We start from the raw sequence: 26579 nt of genomic DNA on the forward strand, positions 1-26579 counted from the left end.
AAAGAGTTAATTCTGGACTTCAGGAAGCACAGACAGGATTACACCCCCCTCCTCATAAATGGAGCCCAGGTGGAAATTGTCACCAACTTTAAGTTTCTGGGCACCTACATCTCTTCTGACTACTCGTGGACCCACAACATCAGGGCCCTGGTTAAGAAGGCCCAGCAGCGGCTACACTTCTTACGTGTCCTCAGAAAGAACAATATGGACACAAAGCTGCTGCTGGCTTTCTATAACTCCTCTGTGGTGAGCATATTCACATATTGTTTAAGCGTTTGGTATGCAGGCTCAACCGCTGAGGATAGAAAAGCGGTGCAGAGGGTCATTAACACTGCCCAGAAGATAATTGGCTGTCCTCTGCCCAGCCTGGAAAACATATCCACATCCTGCTGTCTCAGAAGAACCAAAGCCATCACTACTGACTCCTCACACCCTGCCTACCGCTTGTTTGATCTGCTGCCCTCAGGGAGACGGTACAGGTCAACCAAATCACATTCTAGTAGGATGACAAACAGTTTTTTCCCCTGGGCTATACGAACTGCAAATACTCATGGTTTTACACACACAAGCTCTTAAAGGAAATTAATTCTTAATCGCCCCAAGGCAATAAGTCAAGTACTTTTGCATTCTCTTGTTTTTAAAATAACTATAAATAATCAAAGATTTTTATTAGCTGCTATGTATATGAAAAATGTTAGGAAGATATAGGTGTGTATATATACTTTTTATACTATTTTGCACATATTTATTACTGTTTATATTAAATTATTACATTTATGAGTGAATATTGTTTGTTTGTCTGCCATTGTTTTATGTATGTTGTTTTTATGTATCTTGATGGGTGAGGGAGCACCCCTAGTTTCGTTGTACCTTCACAGTGCAATGACAATAAAAGGCTATTCTATTCTATTCTATTCTTAATAGGCTTAACATAATTTATAATAATATGGTTAATAAGAAATATTAAGTCTCACTTTTCATTATCTTATAATTATTTATTTATCTTTAATTCACACCTTGTTGTAAGTAGCAGTTTATTTGGAAGCGCAATTTGCTTTTTATCCAGCGCAGGGCGCGTGTAACGTCACTTCCTGATAACCCGGAAGTCACTCACAGTGTACTGGTATAAATAAACTGCGTGTACGCTGTTTGTTAGCTGTTTTCATCCTTCTGCGTGTTCCGCTGTTTTTAACCGTTTTTAAAGTAGCACTTTCGTTCAGAAGTGCTGTATTTTTACGGGAGATGGGAGTCCCCGCGTTTTTCCGCTGGTTGAGTCGGAAGTATCCGTCAATAATAGTACACTGTCTTGAGGAGAAGGTGAGAAACACTAGCATCTCATCGACTGTTTAATTAGATTCGTAATGAGTAATTTAGTTATGATCATGTTGGTTGTAATCAAATGAGGTTTACGGTTCTGGCTCTCAGCTGTGATTTTACACTTTATTACAGGATATATGTGTGTGTTTCAGTCCACGTGGTTTAATTGTAGTCGATGTTTTGATTGAATACATGTTTACTCTGGTTAAATTAGAGACGTGAATGTATGGTTGTGTCCCAAACACCTTTGAAGGTTATTACCTAGTCCTAGACCGCATTTTTAGGGTACCTACATGTATAAGACCGCTCGAAAAATCAACCAATCACAGAGAATTATGCAAATTTCCAGCCAATTGTAAGGATGAAGATGGCTCAAGTACCTAATCAGTAATATTTCGCTTCAAAACGCAGCTGTAATGCATTGTAACTGAAGTAGTTTGACAGTTTACTTGGGTTTTAAGACCGCAATGTCCAAAATGTATATCACTTAGGTTTTGCTATCTTTTTATGTTTCCCTGGCAGGATCACAAAACCAGTCATAAGGGTCAAAAATCTGAAAACTGGATAGATAAGCTTTCCATTGATGTATGGTTTGTTAGGATCGGACAATATGTGGCAGAGATGCACTATTTGGAAATCTAAATATTGAGAAAATCACCTTTAAAACTGTCCAAATTAAGTTCTTAGCTATTCATATTACTAAGCAAAAAATACATTTTACAGTAGGACATTTAGAATATATCTGTATGGAAAATTATCTGAATATACTAATGATTTTTGTCTTGAAAGAAAAATCCACAAATATACCCGTGCTTCCTAAGACTTCTGTCTTGTGCAGGGTCATATACATGTAAATAATCATAATTTCTTCTCAGGCCAAGGAGTACAATGGCATTACAATCCCAGTTGATACCAGCAAACCCAATCCAAATGAAGTGGAGTTTGACAACCTGTATCTAGACATGAATGGAATTATTCACCCGTGCACACATCCAGAGGACAAGTGAGATTTTCTCATTAATGCATTTATTCAAAATGTTTTTTTTTTTAAGTGACTTTATTAAAACATTATTTTAACTCTTTGCAGGCCAGCACCTAAAAATGAAGATGAAATGATGGTTGCCATTTTCGAATATATTGACCGTCTCTTTAACATCGTTCGCCCGAGACGGGTTCTGTACATGGCAATTGATGGTGTGGTATGTATTGTCCTTTATAACATCTCGATTAGGCCTGTTTGAGACTGGGTGCATGTTGAGCTTTTAGTATTTCTGCTTAATCTCTGTACAGAAAATTGTAGTTTCTGAGTCAATAAATTGGCTATTTCATTTAATAATGTTCTTAATTTCAGGAGTTGGCTACTGGGAATTATTACAAACTGGTGGTGAAATCATAGTTCCATTTTAAGTGCTAGAAGCTAATATTTCTGTATTTTTATTAAATGTTATAAGTTGGACATTTATGGTTAGAACATAACTCCATATGGAGTTCATAAGAGTTTGCTGAAAGATAATAGAAAACATAAAAGCTGGCATGACAAAACAAAGCTAATAAGATAGATGAAAAGTATTAGTACATAGTTTAGCAATTTGTCTGAACTCTGGTTTCCACAAATAAAGCCAGCCTGATTGATAAGGACTCGAGTACATAAAAGGACCATCGATAATCTCTCTAATACACTTATATCAGTAAATTCATGCAGTTGACCATCTCAGTAACCATTTCTTGTGCTCCTCATCTGTGTTCTTGAATTGTTTGTAGGCTCCTCGTGCCAAAATGAACCAGCAGCGCTCAAGACGCTTCCGGGCATCTAAAGAAGGAGTGGAGCTTGTAGAAGAGAAAAATAAAATGAGGGAAGAAGTTATTCAGAGAGGTGAGAGATGTTGCACCTCTATTGATGTTTAAGTTGCATGTTAACATTAAATGTTGATTTGGTGTTTGTGCACATGTTCTGGTTTACCAGCCTGATAGATATTTCTCTTTTTAGGTGGTTACCTGCCACCCGAGGAAATAAAAGAGCGCTTTGACAGTAACTGTATCACCCCTGTAAGTGTTCATTTATTTTGGCTGGTTTAATGAAGGTATGCATCTTCTGATTATGTTCAGGCCAAACGTCATCTACATTTTCTCCACTTTGTTTCCTTGTTCATAATTTAAGGACGGCAGTAAAACTTAGTCTGTGTTTTTGTCAGATGTAATGAGTAGTTTTCCTGTTTTGTGTTTAGGGGACTGAATTCATGGATAATTTGGCCAAATGTTTGCGATATTACGTCGCAGACAGACTAACCAATGACCCTGGATGGCACAATATCACAGTAGGTCATACGACTCCTCAAATCAGCTGTAACAATTGGTGTTTTTGTTCTGCTGCGGGATGTGACCAATAAATAAATACTTTGTCCTGCAGGTTTTCTTGTCAGATGCCAGTGTTCCCGGAGAAGGAGAGCATAAAATTATGGATTTCATCAGGAGACAGAGAGGTAGAGCTGATAATTCGGGTTATGGTCTTGTTGTTAAAGTCTTCTGAAATATTAATTTGATTTATTGAAGACTTTTCTTTTGAGTTGAATGATTAACTTCAAATATTTTCTAATAATGCTGAAGACTAATAATGTCTGATATGTGACTAGCAAAGGTTTTCTTTGGTCTAATGTCTCATTTGGGTCATTTTTCTTTTCCAGCTCAGCCAAATCATGACCCAAACACACATCACTGTCTATGTGGAGCTGATGGTAAAGTTTTAAAATGTTGAAATTAGCTGCGTATTTTAGACTTCAGTGAACAAACTCTGAAAGTGTAAACCGGAAATTAAACTTGATCCTACATACATTTTTACAGGTTGTTAATAGTCTTATTTATGAATTTGAATTTATTAGTGCATTATTTTTGTTTATAATTTTGTATTTGACTAATGTCCTTCAAATTGCACAGCTAAACACTTTCAGATTGTTTCACAATTAAAACCCCTGTTCAACTTTTCTTATTCAGTAGATTTTCACTTGAATATATACAGTATATCAATAAGTAAATTTGGCATAACTTAAATTTCATGATGACTTTAAGCTACACACAACATAATTTTGTTCACTGATTGAGGAGGGAGTTATTAAATCTGTTTGGTTTTATTAGTATGTATAAGGGGATCTGATGCACAACATTATTCCTGTAAGTGAACGAATGAGGAAACCTGTTGCTTTTGATTAGTCTGAGAGGAGATGCTTCAAAACATCCAACTGACTGAAAGCTTATGCTATTTACATTAATGAAGAACATTAGCTGAATGTTTATGTAACATAAGTGTTCATCTTTTTGTACCTGCTAGAGTCACCATTCTCTAAAACTTAGCTGGCTGAAAATATTATGAACTGCCCATTTTAAAACAACAATTCAGTTCAGTGAACCTAATACATTATTTTTTTCAGCTGATTTGATCATGTTGGGTTTGGCGACACATGAACCCAACTTTACCATTATAAGAGAAGAGTTTAAACCCAACAAACCCAGACCCTGCGCCCTGTGTAGTCAGATGGGCCACGAGATCAAAGACTGTCAGGGGCTGGCCCGAGAAAAACAGGGCGAGGTAATTGACTCATTCATCAGCCCAAACCGTCATATCAACTCTATTTATGAACTTTTATATTTTGTGTTTTCTCTCTCAGCATGATGAATTTGCAGACACAGTTCCGGTATCAGAACAGGAGTTCATATTCATCCGACTGTCTGTGTTACGAGAGGTTTGTTTGCTCCACTTTAAAGAAATGGTTTACTCAAAAAATGAAAAATTGCTGAATTTACTTCAGCTTGAGGCTGTACAAGATAAAGATGTTTGTTTTTCCGATTTGGAGAAATTTAGCATGACATGACTTGCTCACCAAATGATTCTCTGCAGTCTTTGTGGGTTACTTGTGAATTATTGTGATGTTTTTATCAGCTGTTTGGGCTCTCATTCTGACGGCACCCATTCACTACAGAGGATCCAAGTGTTGTCATGCTAAATTTCTCCAAATCTGTTCCCATGAAGAAACAAACTCGTTGTTGAATAACCAGTTTTCAAATTTTCAAAGGGTTTTATGCTTGTAGTTTAATTGTGTCTGACTATTGGTATATAAGAAAAATGTGATGTTTGCATGTGCACAATTTGCTGCCACAAAACCTGGAAATGTGAATTTGTTCTAAAATGTTTTGGATGACCATATTGCTAGTATAGTTTTCTTTTCATCTCAGTATCTGGAGAAGGAGTTAACGATGGCCAGCCTGCCCTTCCCATTCAACTTCGAGCGGAGTGTGGACGACTGGGTGTTCATGTGTTTCTTTGTGGGAAACGACTTCTTGCCCCACTTACCATCTCTCGAGATCAGGTACACTTACAGAAGCTGCTTTATTTAGTTTGTGGTTTCCGTGCGCTCTACTGTGAGTTCTGACTCTCATCTGTCAACAGAGAGGGTGCCATCGATCGTCTGGTGGGCATCTACAAAGATGTTGTGCATAAGACCGGGGTGAATATTTCAGTGTCTATATACTAAATTTTTGAAGTCCACATACATTTTTTTTATATTATTATTATTATATTCAATGACGTGACTTGATTTAACCGTACGAAATTGATTGAAGAGAGAAATGTATAAATAACCTCCATTTTTCTCTTTCTCTAGGGCTACTTAACAGAAAACGGCTTTGTCAATCTCGAGCGTGTCGAGCTTATTATGCAAGCCGTAGGGGTGGCAGAGGACAACATCTTCAAAAAGCGCAAAGACGACGACGTGAGACCACACAATAGATGTTGTTTGCTGTCAACACGGCACAGCAGAGGGCTTGTGACCTCTGACTCCTCACGCCGATGATTGATACAGAAATGTGCACTTCATTGGGCTCATCATGGCCTTTTATTTCTTGCAGGAGAGTTTTAAACGGAGGATGAAGGAAAAGAAAAAACGAATGAAAGTGAGTGGAAAATGTGTTTTTGGAAGCAATTAAATGTGAAGTGGTTTTACAATAATTCCTTTTGAAACGTTAACGCATACATCTACAGTTTCTTTGAAAGACGGTTAGTTGAATTCATTCACAAGGTCGTTTCATTTAGCTGACAGTGGCTGAATGGTTTGCATCTTGACCCTGCAATAAAAATCAGGCATTCACTCACAATGAATGTGCATTTATATCATGCAAATAACACACATTTTTATGGAGGTGAATTAGTAGGACTGGATGATAGAGTTGAGTAACTTTTTTTACACAGATTTGTAAATTAAAATTAACATCTGAACCAATTTAACAAATATTTCTTTCATTACTGTGAATCTAAAGTCTGCAGATGTATCTAAATCATGAACACGTGTGACTTGCCCTCTTTGCAGGCGGACAAGGGTCCATCATTTGTCCCTGGAGGCCAGTTTTCCCCTCAGGCTCTGGGCGGCAGAGACAGACCCATGGCAGTGCAGAACGCCAGACAAGCTGCATATGAAATGAGGATGCAGGGAAATCAGCGCAATCAGGTCTGTCTTTGTGATTTGTAGATATGAACCATATCAAATCAACACGAGTGCTAAGAAAACCCCTCAAATTGTGGTTTACAAAAAAAGATGCAGCACAACAGTTTTCAACACCGCTAATAAACAGAAATGTTTCTTTAGCAGCAAATCAGCAAAAAAAAAAGTTCATTATTAAATCTATTCAAATAAAAAAGGTTTTTCATTAAATTGTAGTAGTTTCTCAATCCTGTATTTTGATCAAATAGCCTTGGTGAGCTAAAGGGACTTCACAAACATTGAAGTTTTTGCAGACCTCGGAATCTTGGTAGATAAATAGATCTCTTCAGATAAATAGATTTGATCATGTTTTTGCAGTGAAATAATCCTGCATTATTGTTAATCACATTCTTTGTTGATAACATGAATGGGATATTTACTGGAAGACCTGGACTTCTGTACTGCATTAAAGCTGTTGAATTCGTCCTGAGTTTCATGCTTGTTCGGTCAAGTCAGCTGTTTCTGTACTTTTCAGGATGCAGCTCAGTCCTTGAGAGCCATGATGAGAAATGGGAAGGCATGTATCTTTTCCTCTTACTCCTGCTCTCCTGTAAAATGTGTATACATGTTTTAAATGGTTTATGCGACAGTATCTGCAATTTTTCGAATATGACTCTCTACTTTGAAGTGTATAACAATGTTTCTGTGCTTCCTTTCAGAGTCCTGCCGGAGCCAGTAATGAAATGGATAATCGTGGTGTGAAACGTAAAGCTGAGGACAGTGACAGCGAACCAGAACCAGAAGATAATGTCAGGTAATAACAGCAAAACACTAGAAATGGGCAACAATGCAGATTTGTTGTCCAGTAGCGGACTAGACGAAATTATTTAGACAAATTAATAAGGTTTCATTGATGAAAGCATCATCTAACATTTTACTTTGAGTAATTCATTTGTTTATTCATCTTTTTTTAACCTTGTTGATAATGATGACAATAATAATAAAAATAAAAAGTACTACCATTCATTGTTGGTTCATATTAGCCCAGGTCCATTAAATATTGTTTAATTTCAAAATTCCCAGTTAATGAAGCTTAATCAATGCTGTAGAATTACTTTTCATTATTAAATGGAGTTTAACAAATTGAACCTCATTTTAAAGAATAAGTCATGTCTTGTATCCTTTTGTTTATATAAATGTTGTTGTTTGCACCACAGAGCATTGAATTAAAATAGAAATAGTCCCGATTTCTAGCACGCATCTCGAGACTTAAGCATTTTTTTTTTGGTCAATTCATGTTAACAAACGGAACCTTATTGTAGAAGATTATTATAAATGTATTCCTCTTTTTATTATTCTTTAGAGAAAAAATAGCATACCTCTCGAGATTGTAATTGGTTACGTTGCTCTTGGTTTTTCAGTTTTTGAAGTTTATTAAATGCTTTAGTTAACCAACTGCATGAGAAATATGTGATAAAGTGGTATGATGCTTTTTATTTTATTTTTATTCTTTGGAACATTGCATCTACTTGGAAGTAGTCTTGCATGCACCAAGACTTTTGCAGTCTGTTTTTAAACTGTGTATCATATGCAAAAGCCCCATATACCTTTCCAATTGTGGTCTGGTGTGTCTCATACTAGCTTAATTATACCAGCCTTCCTTAAGGCTACGAATCAATAAGGAAATCCACAAACTAGGGCTGTCCAATAATTCTTTTTAGAATTTTGAATATTCATTGAATTTAAAATAAAAATCCACATTCGAAATGAAGAAAAAAAACCGTTGCTTTGGAATTTTAGCTGTGCGTCAGCCTGTCTTATCAGTGGAGCATGAAATGCTACAACAAATGTAAGACAATGTCTTTTAAATTTGAATAGGATTTGAATATTGATTACGAAAAAAAAAAAAATTTAGTTTAACCATTTTGACAGCCCTACCACAAAATGAATTCTTTTTTTTTTTTTTTTGCACATGCCTACACGCATCCATGTGAATCCTGCAAGAGTCTTTGACTGATGCATCTCTCACAGGTGATTAATACAGCAAATGTTTCAGTCATTAGCTTTCCAACGCGGTCTAAATCAATTGGTATTCATGGAGGTCTTCCGTGTCCCATGTGGGACACTGTAGAGGTTACACTAGACAGATGCAGCTCATCCTTGATTATGTGAGCTGCATTTCCAGAGCATGTCAAAACATCTAGACCAGTGCTAAGGTGGAAAACAAGTTTCCGTCGCCTCTTAATGGAGCCAGACAAAGTGGGAATTTCTCCTAGGCATGCATATGCATAGAAGTGAACCCGCTTGAGTTTGGCACAGGAGAGCTTGGTCTCGTTTTAATGAATTCGGGCCCGTCTTTGGAGAAAACGACAAACTGAGAGGTGTATGTATCTGTGACTGTTATAAATTTGTTTCGCAGGTTATGGGAGGAGGGCTGGAAACAGCGTTACTACAAAACCAAATTTGACGTGGATGTGACGGATGATGAGTTTCGGAAGAAAGTGGTGAAGTCGTACGTGGAGGGCCTGTGCTGGGTGCTCAGGTATTACTATCAGGTAAATCACTGGTACACACACCTCAAACACCATTTACAGGCTTCATTAGATCAATTGTGTGTGTTTCATGATGTCTTCAATGAATTGGGTTTCCCACAGTATTGTTTTAGTGCCACTGAGATCCTAATATAGTTTTATTAATATTTAACAGTTCATAAAACTTATTAAAACGTTTTAATTTTAAAGTTGTAGTAATTTGTCTGTTTTTGTTTTTATACATGGTTAACTTTTTTTACACACACACTTAGATTAAAATAACACTGATTTCAGATCATGCTAAATGCTGTTCTTCGAACAATACACATGTTGTCAATATAATGAATATGTACACTCATTTATTTTTATATTAAAGCATTTAACATGCAGTTTTAACTTTATTATAGCAGGTAAGAGGCACAATTACGCCGGTATATAAAAATAGAATTTGCACGGCATAGAATTAAGTTTTAGTTGTTAATAACCTAATAATGAATGTAGTTGGTCAAAATGATTCGCATTTGAAATGCTTGCTTTGAGAACATAAAAAAAATAAGTTTACTAACTAGTAGATCATTAAATTTGTTCTGTTTTGTTGCTGTTTATTTGATCAAAAATCCAGTACAACAGGAATATTGTGAAGAGTTATTTATACTTTAAATAAAATGTTTAAAAGAACCGCATTTATTTGGAATTGAATCCGTTCAGTGCATCTTTGAATAAAAGGAAAACTTCCTACATTGGTTTTCTTTCACAGTTGCTAAAGCCTTGGGCCTTAACCAAAGCCAGCATGGATATAACACACTTCTGTCTTTTTGTTTTGATCAAAATCACATCCCGTTTTAAAGCAGATCCATCAAATGTTCTAGAATCTCCTTCGCTGCTTCTGCTTGTTCACCAGCTCAAGGATCAAACAGCTTTGTGCTGTGTTTGCGCTGCTCTTTGAGCCGGTTAGTGTTATCTAGTTGAGTTTTAATGCGGGGTCTTGATCTTTAGCTTGAAATTCAGTCATTAGAGCTCTGTTCTCTCCAGCAGATCACTGGTTGATTAGAGTTCTGTGTGCAGGGATTTGTCCGCAGTAATTGGAGCTCTATATATATATATATGCACAGCCTGCACTCGCTCCATGTGCTCGGCGGACGAGAGCCGTCCCACGGGAACCACTGAACAGATTCATTATAGAGTCTCTCACTGCTGCATGAGACATGTTTGCTCCCTTCTGCCGCATATTCGCTAATTTGCACACACACACACACACACACCCAACCAAATGGTAGATGAGAGGAGGCATTACTGCAGTGTGTGTTCAGGGGCAGATCTCTACATGGCTTTTATTTACCCACATTAGGGTGTCTATTTTTTCATTTGAGGGGTCATATGAGTATAATTTCTGTTGTGCAGGTTTCTTGCACCTTTTTGCCACTTGACTGAATGGCAATTTAAATACGGGAAATTAATAGATTGGTTGACTGTAAAGGAAGCAGAAAGTTGCCACCACCTGCCAGACCAAAGAGATGCATTCTCACGCATATATTTGAGCCAATAAATCTTTCATCAATTATAAATAGAAATAAATTATATACGTGTGTGTGTTATGCAAAATTATAATTTATGGGCTATTTACCCATAGTAGTAGTCATAGAATGAGTACATTTATAAATATTCAGTAAATGCAAGATATTGATAGAAAGGCTTATCTTTTGAAATGAATCAGTACTGTATTTTTTGGACTATAAGTGGCACCTGAGTATAAGTTGCATCAGTCCAAAAATATGTCATTATGAGATTAAAAAAAAAAAAACACAAGTCGCACTGGACTATAAGTCGCATTTATTTAGAACCAAGAGAAAACATTACTGTCTACAGCCACGAGAGGGTGCTCTATGATATCAAGTGTAGACTACAGGAGCAATGAGCAGCATAGAGCGCCATCTGGCGGCTGTAGATGGTAATGTTTTCTCTTGGTTCATTTCTCTCGGTTCATGTCAAATTAATATTGATAAATAAGTCGCACCTGACTAAGTCGCAGGACCAGCCAAATTATGAAAAAAAAAAAGTGCGACTTATAGTCCGAAAAATACGGTATTTAGTAATAAACTAGATTACCCTGCAATTATATTTAATGTATATGATGCATTCAACTTTAACTGCATACAGTACTTATATTAAGTGTTGTGTAAAATAAAAAAATATTAAGTGATTAATGCGCCCTTATTCTCGCAAAATGTATGCATTTATAAACCATATCTACCGAAAATGTAAAATGTCACACTGGGACTTTATGGGCAACTTTGCATGAAGAAATGAATCGTTGGATCTTGAATCTTTTGATTTCAGGATTAATTAAGTGCCATTTCAAAGAATTGATTCTCAACTCCCAACCGTAGGAAAAGAAATCCAGATACAGGCATCCATTTACAAATTTCCTATTTTCTTTCTTAATGTATTTTCCCTGCTTGTTTTTGGATCAGTTTTTTTGGGCTTGTACTTTTTTAAATCTACTTAACAATTTTGGTGACCTTAACAGTAATAGACATGGACTAAATCCAGAAATTTTGGTCTTTTTAATAGTTTGTGTCTTTTGTTGAGGCTCTCTCTTAAACTGTCTGGTCTAAATGCCCTCTGGAGTGTTAATTGAGCTGTAGGTTTGACGGTGTATCAAGGTCTTCCATTGTAAGTGTGACAGGATAATGGAAGAGGTCTTAAGAATGACTTGGATTGAAGGTCTTTCCAAAAATCGAGCGTTTCTGATTAAAGTTACTGAAGATGTATTTAACTCGTCTTTGTGTGGTGCGACGGACGTCTCTAAGTGTCTGTTTTTATGTCACAGGGCTGCGCGTCCTGGAAGTGGTATTTTCCCTTTCATTATGCTCCGTTTGCCTCCGACTTCAAAGACATCAAGGGCATGTTCAGCGATTTCGAGAAAGGGACCAAACCGGTAATTTGAAACACATTGCAGCACTGAGCCAAAACAAATAGTGCATAAGTGTTTGTGTGTCAGTGCATTGTTCTTGAATTGCTGTTGACTCTTGATTTAACTCAGTGTCATCATATTTCCTCATTTGTAGTTCAAACCTCTGGAGCAGCTCATGGGTGTATTTCCTGCTGCCAGTGGAAACTTCCTACCACAAACCTGGAGAGCTCTGATGACAAACCCAGTGAGTGACCGATCTACCTCTGACCACTACTTCTGTAATGCTTTTTAAGTGATTGAGAATGCAGAGCTACATTTGATTTATTTTGAGAATTTAACTAGGTCATGATTTCTTTTTCTTTTTTTTCTTTTTAAATGCCCAATCAGCAGATTTATTAGGAGCCAAGCACCTCTAGTATCCATCGGTTTTCTTATTTCAGATTTTTCATTCCATAATTATATATTCATTTTATAGCTATCATTAAATGTGCAAGACAAGCAATAACATTTTTTTTTCTGAATGCAATGTAAGTTTCATTAAAAAAATTGTTTTAATTGAATACAAATGTTTTTTTTGTTTAGTTTTTTTCAGCTTAAAATTTTATCTTTTTAATATTCTGGCATTCTGTTTTGATTTTATTATTCTCTTTATCTTTTATTTGTTTTTTTTTTTTGACACAATTCTGTAAAACCAGGGGCATGTCTGAATGTAAATGGCATGAATTTGAAGATTCCTAACCTTTTTTTTTTTTTTTCTGTTTTTGAATCTGTCTCTAACAGGAATCTTCAATCATTGATTTCTATCCTGATGACTTTGCCATTGATTTGAATGGGAAGAAGTACGCCTGGCAGGGTCAGCACTCAACTTTGAGCTTCACCGTCTGAACAGGAGGAGGGAATACTGTGTTATAATTTCTGTCATTGTCATTTGCTCGTCTCCTCTCAACAGGTGTTGCTTTATTGCCGTTTGTCGACGAGCGGAGATTACGAGCAGCGCTAGCAGACGTCTACCCTGATTTGTCCCCAGAGGAGGGTGAGGCATATTCTTTTATAGCCGAAAAGTAGAAATACTGACCAGTCATGTTGCATAGTTTTTTTTTTAATTTAAAAATAAATAGTTTGTGCTTAAGTTTCTTTAATGTTGTAATCTGACAGTACCATCCTATGGTTGTTTTCAGTGAGAAGGAACAGTCTAGGAAGTGATGTCGTGTTTGTGGGGAAGTCCCACCCCCTTTGTGACTTCATCCGGGAACTCTACCTTGCAGAATCTCATGAGGTACTGATCTTCCTCTTATTATTAAAAACAAGATCATTTACATAAAATTATATTTTTCGTTTTTTGTCATTAGTAATTTGTGAATGAAAATTATAAATGTTGCCGTTATATCTAACTGAAATTAGTCTTTTCATCTTTATATTTAAAATTTCTATGCAATTTATAGGTGTGTGTTTTGTATGTAATATTTCTAAAATGAAAAATTATATAAATCAATTTAAAGAATCTAAAGTGTTATCAATAATCCATAGTCTGAAGTGTAGTGTCCCAACCCTCTCTCTCAAGGAAACTGAGATCCCTGCAGAACTTTGCCATGGAATCCAAGGTATATTAAATCTAGATGAAGACCCTATTCTACCAGATAAGTAAGGGACAACACAATTATCTTGTTTTGTTTTTTTTATGCTTTTTCAAGCATAAAAGCTTTTTCACAAGCCTCACAAATCCTGTGAAACACCCTTTTCTTTGTCTTTCTCAGACCAGTGGAGTCGCCCATCCCAACACTGAGAGACATCAGCAGCAACAGTGCTATTGGGTAAGAGTTGGTTTTAAACATCAAATGATTATCATATGATTCATAGGACTGATGATCAGTGCAGGGCTCGACATTAACGCTTGTCTGGGACAAGTGGATTTTGTGAAGGGGCAAGTGAAAGAATTTTACTTCCCCGACCGGACAAGTAACCTGATCAATATTTAAATAACAAACAATAACTAGGGCAGAACCGAAACTTTGGCGAGAATGATTTTATTACCTTGTTTAAACTGCAACTAATTACGGTTAATGTATTGACAGTATCAAGGTCACGTTAGTTGAGACTCACGGAGAAATCGACGCAACAGCACACAATAAAAACATGAACAAACATACTGCGGTAGAAAAATATATATAAATATTCTATATAATGTGCAACATCACATGAGCAGGTGTCATGTTTTCCCCGACTTTCAGATTGATTGCAAATGTGATATTGATTTTATACAGCTTTAGTTAAACAAGTAATATTAGCTGACTTAAATTTTAGACACTATGGATAGTTTTTGCTGCTTTTCAAACTAAAATAGTTATAAGCAAAGCCACAGAAGAACAGTAACACATCTGCGAGCAACACAACAGTCTTTCGTCAAGAAATTAATCATTTTTTAACGAGTCAATGATTCAGCCAGCCATTTAGAAAAAGGTTACTTAATTTTTTGAACGAATCGGCTGAATCAATGATTCACTCATTAAGACAGTAACTTGGTTTAATTTCATATTTAGAAGTATCATTGCATTTTTCCAACATTTCATATTGTTGATTACTGATTTCATTACTGATTGGTATCAGCCGTATAGTGTCTTATTATTCTAACTTAATGTATTGATCACATGTAAGAATTCAATGTAAAAAGAGACAAGTAAATTTAATCAGTCTAGGAAAATATTGTCCTTCATAAAGTTTTTAAAAGTGTGACCGCAATCAATTTAAGGCAAATATCTAATAAAAAAGTACTATCTGATAGAGCACTGATGAAACTGCTTCAGAATAAATTATATTTTTGACAAATTTAATTGTAACAAAAAAAAACTTTTTTTTTTTGTACTTAAGTGGATTGTTGATTTACTCGTCTGAAGGACAAGCTCATGTCAAAGCTTAATATCGAGCCCTGAGTGTATATAGAGCTATATTCCTTTTGAATTGCTATTTTCATTTGGGTTATTAGTTTGTGTATCAGTTATTTGAGCATTATGAGCTACTAAAGGACTCGTGTATCAGGCATTAAAACATCGGCCTTGTCCTGCTGATATTTACTGGCTCCTCTAGAGGTCAGATACAGCATGAAACCCAGATTTGTTCGACAAAAACTTCAGATGCAGTCTGGTTTAATGCCATCCGTCTGAATGAGATGTATCTAGGCATTGCACTTAAATGTTTGTACTTAAATGCTGATGTTTTCTGGTTGGCAGAATCAAATTCAAGGATCCGCAGTATGATGATTGTTTTGTGTTCAAGGCTGTTATCCTACCAGGGGCAAAGTAAGTATTAAGACCTTTTGAATACTCGCATGAAAGCAAGTTTGAATGGACTTTTTAGTGATGTTTAATATTTTACAATTTCTCACTTCAGGATCCCTGACAAGGTCCTTAAACCGGGTGATTGGGAACAGGGTAACCGCGGCCCATGGAGACCTCAACTGGGATTTAACCCAAACCGCCAACAAGCCCATCTGGACCAATCAGGTTTCAGAAAGCTGAAGTAAGTGATTAAAAATCCCACCCAATCCATCAGTTTATTTTGTTGAGTTCTTGCATGTAATGCTTTTAAGTGGTATTGAGTAAGAAGAAAGCAAATTAGCACAATAGTTGGGATAAAACGGGCTAATTTAACATCTGGTGAATTCAGGCTTCATTGATGGGAGATGAATTATGCATGGTGTTTAGAGGAGATGTATGCAGATGCTGCCCACCAAAGACTTAATTTCTTAATGAAAGCTGTTATTGGGTTTGATTTGGATGGTGCAGACAGGTGTTCTTGGACTTCAGATAGTTCTGTGATCTCTAATTTGTAATCTTTATTTCATTATTAAGATTGTGTTTAAATATTTCGCCTATTAGGGATATTTTAGTAGTTTAGATCAATTATCAACCTTTTCCAACCCAAAACAATGTATTTCTTAATATTTTGACTTTATATTTTTTATTTTATTTTTAGTAATTATGTGCTTTTGTTTGGCCTTTTATTTCCATTTTAGTACTTTAATTTTGATCCTTTTATTTTATTATCAGAGATTTATACTAATGTGGTTTCTTGATTATTAAATTTAAAATCTATTTTTTTTTATGTGTGTGTGCACATGTTTTTTATTTTAGTAGCTCAACTTTTAAATCATTTAGTTCCAATGTCGTCATTTCTGACTGAATTTTGTTCCAGGTAATGTTAATTTAATAATTAATCTAACTATTTTATATTGAGTTTTAATTTAGCTTTATTTCAATTTCCAAAGTTTTTAATACTTTAATTGTACTTGCTGATAGCAACTAAACCCCAAAAAAATCTATTTACGCAACAGTCAACCAATTCTGGGACAATCTGACCAACTATGGACCAGAAATATAAAAAGAAACAACCCATGACATTTTAATGTATTTAGGATTCAATTATATAAAAAAAATTTAAAACCTCAAAGACCTCCAGAGGCTACAAACCCTGATTCTCAATGTGTATATAAACTTCCATCTTCTGTTAATGCTAATGTTTTCTCTCTTTTTTTTTTTCTTTTCTTTTTTTTTTTTTCAGTCATTATGTGGACCGAAATCAAGGGCGGGGTCAGTTTGGAGCCAGCCCATCTTATGGGGCTCAGCAAAGGGGAGGTCATTACAGCAATGCCCCGCCCCCGAGAAACTATCACCAAGGAAACTACCGTCCACCCCAAAGAGACCATTACCCTCAAAACCAGTGTGAGTTTTACACTTTCCAAGAGTGGGACTTTGTCTGGTTGGCAATAGTCTTTTCATTAAAAAAAAGGGGCATTTCCAAAATTATAAAAAAAAAAAAGGATTGCAAAATGGCAATATTGTGTGCACTGCATGTCCCAGTAATCATTTGGATCTTAATAGCAGCATGAACATATGTTTTTGTCAAATATCCAGCAAAAGTAACTTATGACATCCAGTTCCTCACACCGATGTTTTTGTCATACAGTCACTCTTATTCCAGAGTCTGAGAGAATGTTCTCGTGTCTAAGCCGTGTTTAATACAGTAATTTGGTGACACTGTGGGACAGCAGTCGCTCTTAACGTGTACAGTGAGCTTCAGTCCTCCTCCGTGTCTCTGTTGGCCCCCGTGAGCGGCTCCCGTCTCCTGTGCTGCTCTCCTCCGCAGTCACTTTGATGTGGTAATTTGCAAGTTGATGAATAATCGCATCTGTGGGCAAATGGAAGCCGCCCTGCTGCCACTTGATGCAAATAGAGGTTTGGGGTTTGTGCTGATCACTGCTGCTCTTCACTGGCCTGTGCGATGAGGCCCTCACGCAAAACCCTCCAGTTACACGTACAGCACGCTAACCACCCTGCATGCCATTCATGCTTCTATGAATAAGGCAATCAGAGTAAATATTAATTATATATATATATATATATATATATATATATATATATATATATATATATATATATATATATATATATATAATTTTTTTTTTTTTTTTTTATTTATTCTTGAGCTGATCTGATATTTGATTAGAGTTTTGTATAATATATATGTATATCTATATCAGCTCCTTTGTTAGTGAATTTTAATAGTGACTTGATGTTAATTTTTGGGTAAACCATTATTTAGTTGATCCAAATTTATCATTTTCTTCTGTTACACAAAAAGAGATGTTTAGCACAATGTTCCAAGCTACTCTTTTCTGGTATGATGAACATGGGTGGTGATTTGATACCATACAAACTTTTTGTTTTTAAATATAAATTACTATTATTCAGCAGTGATTTATTCATTTTAACAAAAGGGATTTAAAAACATTTATAATGTTACAAAAGATTTCCATTTCATATTAATGCTGTTCTTTTTAACTTTCTATTCAACAAAGAATAATGGAGAAAAAAAAAAAAAGTAAAAGTGACATGACATACTTTACAACCTCTATGTTAGTGCTGATTTCCTTTTTTTTTTTTTTTTTTTTTTGTGATTACTGACTTAATGTAGTACATGAGTATTTACAGTTTTTATGCAGCTCTTTTTGGTCCTCCTTGTTGCTCAGCAGCCCATTTCACTTTCATTGAAAAGAGCAGCGTGACCATTTTCATAAAAATCTCCTTTTGTGTTCCACCAAAAAAAGGGAGATTTGGCTTTTCTGCTAATTTAACTTCTTTAACACTTTCATCAGTCACGTCACTGCATTGATCAGCTCATGAGGTTTTCTCAGACCGCTCTGCTTGTGCCGTTTCTCTCTAGAGAAGTGAGTCTGTGCCAGTGACCAAATCCTCGTTAACTCTTCCCAGCTCGCTGTCTTTCTCCCTCTACCTCCTGTGGTGTCGGCTCAATGCGGAGTTCCCGTGACATGCCGAAGTCTTTTGTTAACCCTAATCAAAACAGCTGGTGCTAAAGGACCAACTTGTGTATTACAGTCCTGGGGTCTTCAATCTATGGATATTGATAAGCTGTATTGTAGAGGTTCATTACAGAGATCAGGGTCCATTTGTGTGTATGTCTGCGCTCTGGGACGATGTAATCCCTGTTAAATTAATGTGAAAACCGTTTACTGTTGTGTTTTTAATGCGTAATCCTATTTGGGCTTTGTGTCAACTGGCTTTACCTTCCCAACATTCAGTGTGTGGACTGCGGTCGGTGTTTGTTGAGAGCAGGATGAATTGGCTGTAATTTCGTCTTTCGTTTGACTGGTTGTGAGATGAGCCGGGATGAATTAGTGTTTGATAATGGAGGTGTAAGTGGGTGGTCCGGTCTCTTTCTCTCTCAGGTCATTAGATCTCATACTGGATTTTTAAAGGTGTTTATTGGCTGTCAAATTAAAAATGTCTAGGACGTCTGACAGCAGCTGTTGATCACCTCAGAAGAGTGTCTCTCATCCTGCTTTTACACTGCATATAAGAGTTGATGGATGAAGACATTGTAGCTTATTTTTTTTATGTTTGGTATCATTCACTTTGTAAAGTTATATCCAACTTTGAATCTCCACTATGACCAAAAAACATGTAGTCTGTACAAGCACTGGAAGAGCATTAGTAAAGGAGTAGCTCACCCAAAAATATAAGACCATTGAAGATGTTACCTTTTTCTTCATGGGAACAGATTTGGAGAAACGTACGTAGCATTGCATTTTGCTCATCAATGGATCCTTTGCAGTGAATGGGTGCCATCAGAATGAGAGTCCAAACGGCTGATAAAAACATCACAATAATCCACGCCACCATCAGTTACCATCTTGTGGTGAAAAGCTGCATATTTGTAAAAAAAAAAAAAAGTTTAGAAACAGTTTTAGACCGGTTTTATTCTTTTCTTTTAATACCCTGATGATTTTATCAGCAAATCTGATGAAGAAACACTTTACATCTTGGATAACCTGAGGTTGAACTATGCCTTTACTGAACTTTAATGCACTTTTAGGAATAGCAAATACAAACTGTACAACAGTCACATTTAAAATTTGACTGTAGAGTACTTCCATATACTTCATTGAGTTTAATTGTCTGATTTCTTCATGAGCATAGAGAGCTGTGAACTGAATGCAACCGCTGTGTTTTTTTTCTCAAAAATGTCAACTAAGCCTTAGTCTGTTAAATTAGGTGCATGCAATTTTATTATTTTCTGTGTTAAAGCTCTTCGCATTGACCCTAGGTCACTTTTTAAAGCCATAAAATCCCTTTTGGCTTCCAAACAGGGAAATTATTTTGGTTTCTTTCCATTGTTACTCCACCTTCAAGCCTACATTTGTATATGACAGCTTTCTCTTTTGGGCTGAAGTTCTTGTCTTTGTCCCACTCTCTCACTCACACACACACACACACACACACACACACTCATCTCTGCTCCTGCCCTATAAAACAAACAGCTCGGAGCCCCACAGCTGGTGATCACCTTGGCAACAGCGGATCAGGAAAGAAGCCGCTTGCTACTTTTTTTAAGTCTGTCTTTGTGAAGGACCAGCAGCGCTGGAACTCGAGCACTTGAGCTCGCCGCAGCGTCGGCTGATGAATGCTTATTTCATTTAGCACGGGAAGAAATGCAAATGTGCCACTTTTGACGGCCCACCTTCCCCCTCCCAAACACTAAATCCTGTTCATATTACTGAACAACACAATTCACTTCATCTCTCAAACTGTTTTCGCTTAAATTGAAAGCTGATACAAATTAGGTTAATTAATTCTATCTCATTTATTTAGCGTTGAGACCTTTTACCCCGCTGTAGCCTGGTCTTTGGCTGTGGTGGTGGTTGTTTTGCTGCTTAATGTCAAAGAATGATTACAAAATTGATTTTATAGAACACCTCCCACTCAGCAGTGCTTCATGTAGCGTTTGAAATATTATCTTTAGACGGCTGTAGCAGCTCTTCAGGAAATCATTGTCGTTTTAGATTCAAGGTTCTGCATTAAACCAAACAAATGAATTGAATAAAAATATATTTATTTTTTATCACATTCTGAGTGGTGCTTGCCTATCCAAAACTTGCTGTTAAAATGCTAGGGTTTTAGGGGAGGATGCCAGTGTCTTCCTAATGGTTTTTTCAGTGCCTCTATGTGATTGTTTTTAATGGTCTGTAGAACTTTTTTGTATTCTAGTGGTTACTAGGGTGTTGACAGTGTGTTTCAAATAGGTTTTGCTTATTTCTAGGATATATTTTTGTTCGTTTTAGTTGAGAGGATATGATTAGCGGTATTTTATTTATTTATTTATATATAAATCTCCTGGGTGAGGACATCTTCAATGTAAATAGCTGGGAAGATATATTTTTCAAGTTTTTCTTGAGAAAAGAGTTTTGGGAGTTATAATTTCAGTGCATGGATTTTATTTTATTTGTTTTATCCTCAACCCAATTTTAATTCACTTAAGATTCCTCTCCGATAATTTAAGTCTGACCTTTAAGGAAAGTCACACCTCTCCTCTAGACACAATTTGAGGAATCTTTAAGTAAATGCCACTAATACAATTAATTGCCTGTTTTCATCCTCACAGATTCCCGACCAGCTCCAATGAATGACGCTGCACCGTATCCCAGGTAAGATGTTTTCTCTGTACTCATTGTCACGTATGTTTTGTCCAGAAGGTGCACCTGTGACAGTACGGTTCCAGCTTGTCTGGATTGTGTCTTTACAAGCAGTGACTATAAAAAAAACAAAAAAAACGCATGTTAACCGATGTTGTTGAATAGTCATTTAATCTCATGTGCCTTAATGTAAGGTCCTGCAATAACACTGTTTGACCATTTGGGCACTTTAGCACAAAACTGTAATCCAGCCCTCCCACATGGAGTCTAATAAGTCATGCAAAACCGCACCAGAAGAGTGTGGAAATTAATTTGTTTAGTGGCATTTAGATAGAAAAATTATGCACACTTTCCTCTAAATAACAAAATACATACATACACAACAAACATGACAGTGGTGAAAACTGCAGTTTCAACATCTGATGATAGCTATGCGCTCTCTCCGGTAAACTTGTTTAAAACTTTAAAGCAGTCAATTGCAGACTATAAGGCAAGGTGCTCGAACCCGAAAAATGATGTCGGTGTTCCTTTCAATTAGAATTGTAACTTGACTTTCTGATATACAGCAGATATATGAACATGCATAGAATATGTAAAACTCAACTTTACCGAACTGCAAAAGTATTAAATGCAAAAAAGTTTAATTACAAATATCAGTGGGTACAGAAAGTATTCAGACCCCATTACATTTTTCAGTCTTTGTTTTATGGCAGCCATTTGCTAAAATCATTGAAGTTCTTTTCTTTTTTTTTTCTCTCTCTCTCTCTCAATGTACACCCACAGCACTCAATATTGACAGAAAAACACTGAATTGACATTTTTGCACATTGATTGAAAAAGAAAAACTGAAATATCACATTGGTCAAGTATTAAGACCCTTTGCTCAGTATTTAGTAGAAGCACCCTTTTAAACTAATACAGCCATGAGTCGTTTTTGGAGAGATGCAACAAGTTTTTCACACCTGGATTTGAGGATCCTCTCCAGTTCTGTCAGGTTGGATTGTTGTGGAGCCACTCCTTCGTTATTTTAGCTGTGTGCTTAGGGTCATTGTCTTGTTGAAAGGTGAACCTTCGGCCCAGTCTGAGGTCCTGAGAACTCTGAAGAAGGTTTTTGTCCAGGATATCCCTGTACTTGGCCGCATTCATCTTTCCCTCGATTGTAACCAGTCGTCCTGTCCCTGCAGCTGAAAAACACCCCCACAGCATGATGCTGCCACCACCATGCTTCACTGTTGGGAGGGACTGTGTTGGACCGGTGATGAGCAGTGCCTGGTTTTCTCCACACATACCGCTTCGAATTAAGGCCAAAAAGTTCTATCTTGGTCTCATCAGACCAGAGAGTCCTTCAGGTGGGGGCTTTCATGTGTCTTGCACTGAGGAGAGGCTTCCGTCGGGTCACTCTGCCATAAAGCCCAGACTGGTGGAGGGCTGCAGTGATGGGTGACTTTCTACAACTTTCTCCCGACTGCATCCCCAGAGCTCAGCCACAGTGATTTTTTTTTGGGTTCTTCTTTACCTCTCTCACCAAGGCTCTTCTCCCCCGATAGCTCCGTTTGGCCAGACGGACAGCTCTAGGAAGGGTTCTGGTCGTCCCAAACATCTTCCATTTAAGGATTATGGAGGCCACTGTGCTCTTAGGAAACTTAAGTGCAGCAGAAATGTTTTTGTAACCTTGGCCGGATCGGTTCCTTGCAACAAGTCTGTCTCTGAGCTCTTCAGGCAGTTGCTCTCACATGCGCTGTGAGCTGTAAGGTCTAATATAGACAGGTGTGTGGTTTTCCTAATCAAGTCCCATCATTATAATCAAACACAGCTGGACTCAAATGAAGGTGTACAACCATCTCAAGGATGATCAGAAGAAATGGACAGCACCGGAGTCATATATGAGTGTCAAAGCAAAGGATCTGAATACTTAGGATCGTGTGATATTTCAGTTTTTCTTTTTTAATAAATCTGCAAAAATGTCAACAGTTGTGTTTTTCTGTGAATGAGGTGATGTGTGTACATTGAGGAGAAAAAAACAACAACTTTGATTTTAGCAAATGGCTGCAATATAACACAGAGTGAAAAATTTAAGGGGGTCTGAATACTTTCTGTACCTACTGTACAATTAGAATCTATTAAATTTGGAGATGGAAAGACAATCAAAATTTGGCTGGATTAAACTACAAAAAAGAAATATGAGCACTGTGTATCACAGTCAAAACTTGGCACATTAAATGAAGGGAACTGAACGTCTTCATAAAAATATTGAAGGCTTTTTTTTTCTTTTTTTTTTTCTTTTTTTTTAAACCTTTTAATGCCTGACAAAGTAACATTTGTAAACAGCTGTTACCATGGAAACCACTATATTTCTGCTGCTCCAAAGTGCCACCTACTGGCAGAAAACTAATTTCCGTTCAGTAAGCCATCATCTGTTTTTGTTCAGACCAGGGCGAAAACTGACCCGTTTTTTTTAATCCGTTGTAAATTTGAACTGGTAAACTGGATTGATAAGAAGCTAATATGCCTTCTAAATATCTAAACAATTAAGACGGCAAGATACGTAAAAAAAAATAATAATAATTAAAAGGCTGAAATGTGAAGTTGGTTGGTGAAAACCTGTATCTGAACTCTAAATCGTGTTTCTTAGTCATTTTACGGTTTAACATGTTACAATAGACTACAGCTATTATGATGTTCCATGATGTGTATTTTGCTATACTGTGGATACGGTTCACAAATTCAAATGTAGCATTTGTATAGTTTTGTTCAATTTGGTATGCTTTGTAAATTCACACAAATAATGACAGTCAAGGCTTAATGTTTTTATCATCTGTGTGCAACGCTGTACTACACAGACATTAATAATCAAACAAATAGAGCATAGTTACAGACCAAACTAGTAGAGTGCAAATCGCCGACTGAGGGATTGTGTACAGTCAGCAGTTATTTTGCAAAAACTATTTTTTTTTTTTTTTTTTTTTTTTTAGAAGGGAGTTTTTCTACATACCCTAACTGTCATGAACTGGAATGCACAGAGTTCACGCAGAACTTGACAAGACAAGCATTTGAGATTAAAAAGTATGTTAGTGAGGGTTTTTTTTAAGAACATGGATGATCGTTTCACTAGATAAGACCCTTCTTTCTCAGCTTCAGAGCAGTCTAAAGTTGCATTTTTAAACTGCATTTTGAAAGTTCAAACTCTCTTGCACCATAGAGGTCCTCTATATGGAGAAAATTCCTGAAATGTTTTCCTCAAAAAAAAATTGTTTTCCACTGAGTAAAGACCGACATCTTGTAGGACAAGGTGGTGAATACATTATCTGCTCACTTTTGTTCAGGAAGTGAACTACTCCTTTAAATTTGATTTGAATAATCCTGCAGATGCACAAGAATAATCTACTGATTGGTCTGTGAAATGCTCTGAAACGACGGAGCAGACTCCAGTTGCCTTTCCTCTCCTGGTGTTAGCGGTCTTCCTGTGCAGGATGCAAGTTATTGATGTTCTTCCTGGGGGGGCCGGACTGAATTAGTTTCTCTGCGTGATAAACAAATGTTCTCTTAAAGAGGTTTGCAGGGCTTAATGAGGCAGCACTAATGCGGTTGTGCTTCACCGTCTCTTGTGCGCAGGGGCCACTGGGGGCCCCACAGAGCCGCCATTGATTCTGGCTCCAGACCACTTCAGGAACTAATCAGCTTCTTTTGGTTCAACTTTTTAGGCCCGGCTGCCCATTGTGGCCCCGTGTCACCTTAGGTCAGTAGTTATTAGAGCAGAGTTTCTTTAACCCTTCGGGATGGAGCCGAATGAAACGCACAAGGAACCTGGAGGAGGGATTATGGATTCCTCAGGAAGATTGTGAGCTGCGTCAGTAATGAGGGATGCTGATGTCCAGCTCTCTTCTTTAGAGAACGATAGATGTTTGGGGAGGTGAGCTGGTTTACGGTGGAGCACAGGTTACAGCCGTGTTATTTGAAGCGTTCGGGAGACTTTAGACTAGTTTTGATGGCGATGGGTGAAGTGGGAATAAAAGAACGAGCTGGCCTTTGCATTACAAAGCCACTTCAGCTGAAATTTCATTATTTGTACTGCTGGATTTGAGGTTTTTGTGGTTTCACATGAAAGATTAGTGTTTCCGTAGTCTTGGAAAACCCAAAAATATCAGGGAATGGTAAAAATGTGATCATTCAAGCCTCAGATAAGTCATGGAGGTTAATTAATTGTGAAAATATATTTAGCTAAATATGCATTATACGGTTTAAAATGTTAGGGTCTTCTCTTCTGCTCAAGGGTGAATTTATTTGATTTAAAAAAAAATGTGATTCTCATTATTATTATTATTTTTTTTTTTTTAAATCTAACTTTTTTTTATTTGAATATATTTTAATGTAATTTTATTCCTGGGATGCACAGCTGAATTTTCAGAATCATTACTTCAGACTTCAGGGTCATATGATCTTTAAAAAAAACATTGTAATATGCTGATTAGCTGCTCAAAAAACATTTGTGGTTGTTATGAGTGTTGAAAACCCTTGGACTATATATATATATATATATATATATATATATATATATATATATATATATATATATATATGACAAATATGTGAAATTATTCAATATTTAGAAGCTGTTAGATTTTGTTTGGTAATTTTATTTAAACATTACACATTATCTAAAATGACTGGAAATGAACAAGTCTTAGAATGTCCAGCAAACAATGTGTAAATGTATATATTTTTTTTAATTCTAGATGTGCTCTAGAAATATTTCAGTCAATAGGAATTAGTAGTGCAATAGGGATTTTATTTTTCTCTCCCTGCTAGAGCTTCTTGAAGACGTTGTTTCTCTCTCTCTCGCGCTCTCTCTCTCTTCTGTGAGTGTTTAAAGTGACCATTGTGTTTGCTGAAGCGAGTGCTCTGATCTCCACAGGTTCCAGCATGGATCTCACGGTTGGGACCGGTCCATGCAGTCCCAGAGCACTGCGTACCAACAGAACCAGCAGCGAGGACGAGGAGGATGGAGACCCCCTCAAAACCAGCAGGACAGCCACAGAGGAGGACAACAGCAGGTCTGACCGTCACCTCATCATTTCAATGAAAACACGCAGGTGTAAACTCTCGCGCTCATAGAAAGCTCTGCTTGTCTTTCAGGGGTTTGGAAAGGGTTATGGGTTGCCTCCGCCGTCAAGACGCAACAACTGGAACTGATCTCTCTCAGCCTTATGTGAAAGAAGGCTTCTTATTTTCTATTCCAAGCAAACATTGTCTCTTTTGGGCTTTTAATTTGTAGAGATTTTTTTTTTCTTGTTTTACTGACAAAATGTTCTTATGTACTTATTTTTAAGGATATGCCTGTAAAACTTATGAAATACACAAGAGACAAGACT

The 26579-nt window shown here is 36.7% G+C and overlaps 1 protein-coding gene across 1 annotated transcript; it reads left to right on the forward strand.

Moving 5' to 3' along the window:
* The first annotated feature begins 1092 nt into the window (after positions 1-1092).
* xrn2 (5'-3' exoribonuclease 2) lies at positions 1093-26579 on the forward strand. Its single transcript, XM_026290552.1, has 31 exons — positions 1093-1317; positions 2193-2320; positions 2405-2516; positions 3079-3190; positions 3305-3363; positions 3543-3632; positions 3725-3797; positions 3999-4049; positions 4740-4897; positions 4977-5051; positions 5542-5675; positions 5756-5813; positions 5970-6077; positions 6214-6258; positions 6672-6809; positions 7318-7359; positions 7502-7596; positions 9202-9337; positions 12144-12251; positions 12382-12471; positions 13008-13080; positions 13177-13260; positions 13406-13503; positions 13789-13868; positions 13982-14038; positions 15452-15520; positions 15612-15740; positions 16782-16942; positions 21180-21222; positions 26123-26261; positions 26344-26579. Exons 1-31 carry the CDS (start codon positions 1243-1245, stop codon positions 26398-26400), a joined length of 2877 nt encoding a protein of 958 aa, XP_026146337.1. The 5' UTR covers positions 1093-1242; the 3' UTR covers positions 26401-26579.

This window comes from Carassius auratus, chromosome 20, assembly GCF_003368295.1.
Source record: "Carassius auratus strain Wakin chromosome 20, ASM336829v1, whole genome shotgun sequence".
Lineage (NCBI taxonomy): Eukaryota > Metazoa > Chordata > Actinopteri > Cypriniformes > Cyprinidae > Carassius > Carassius auratus.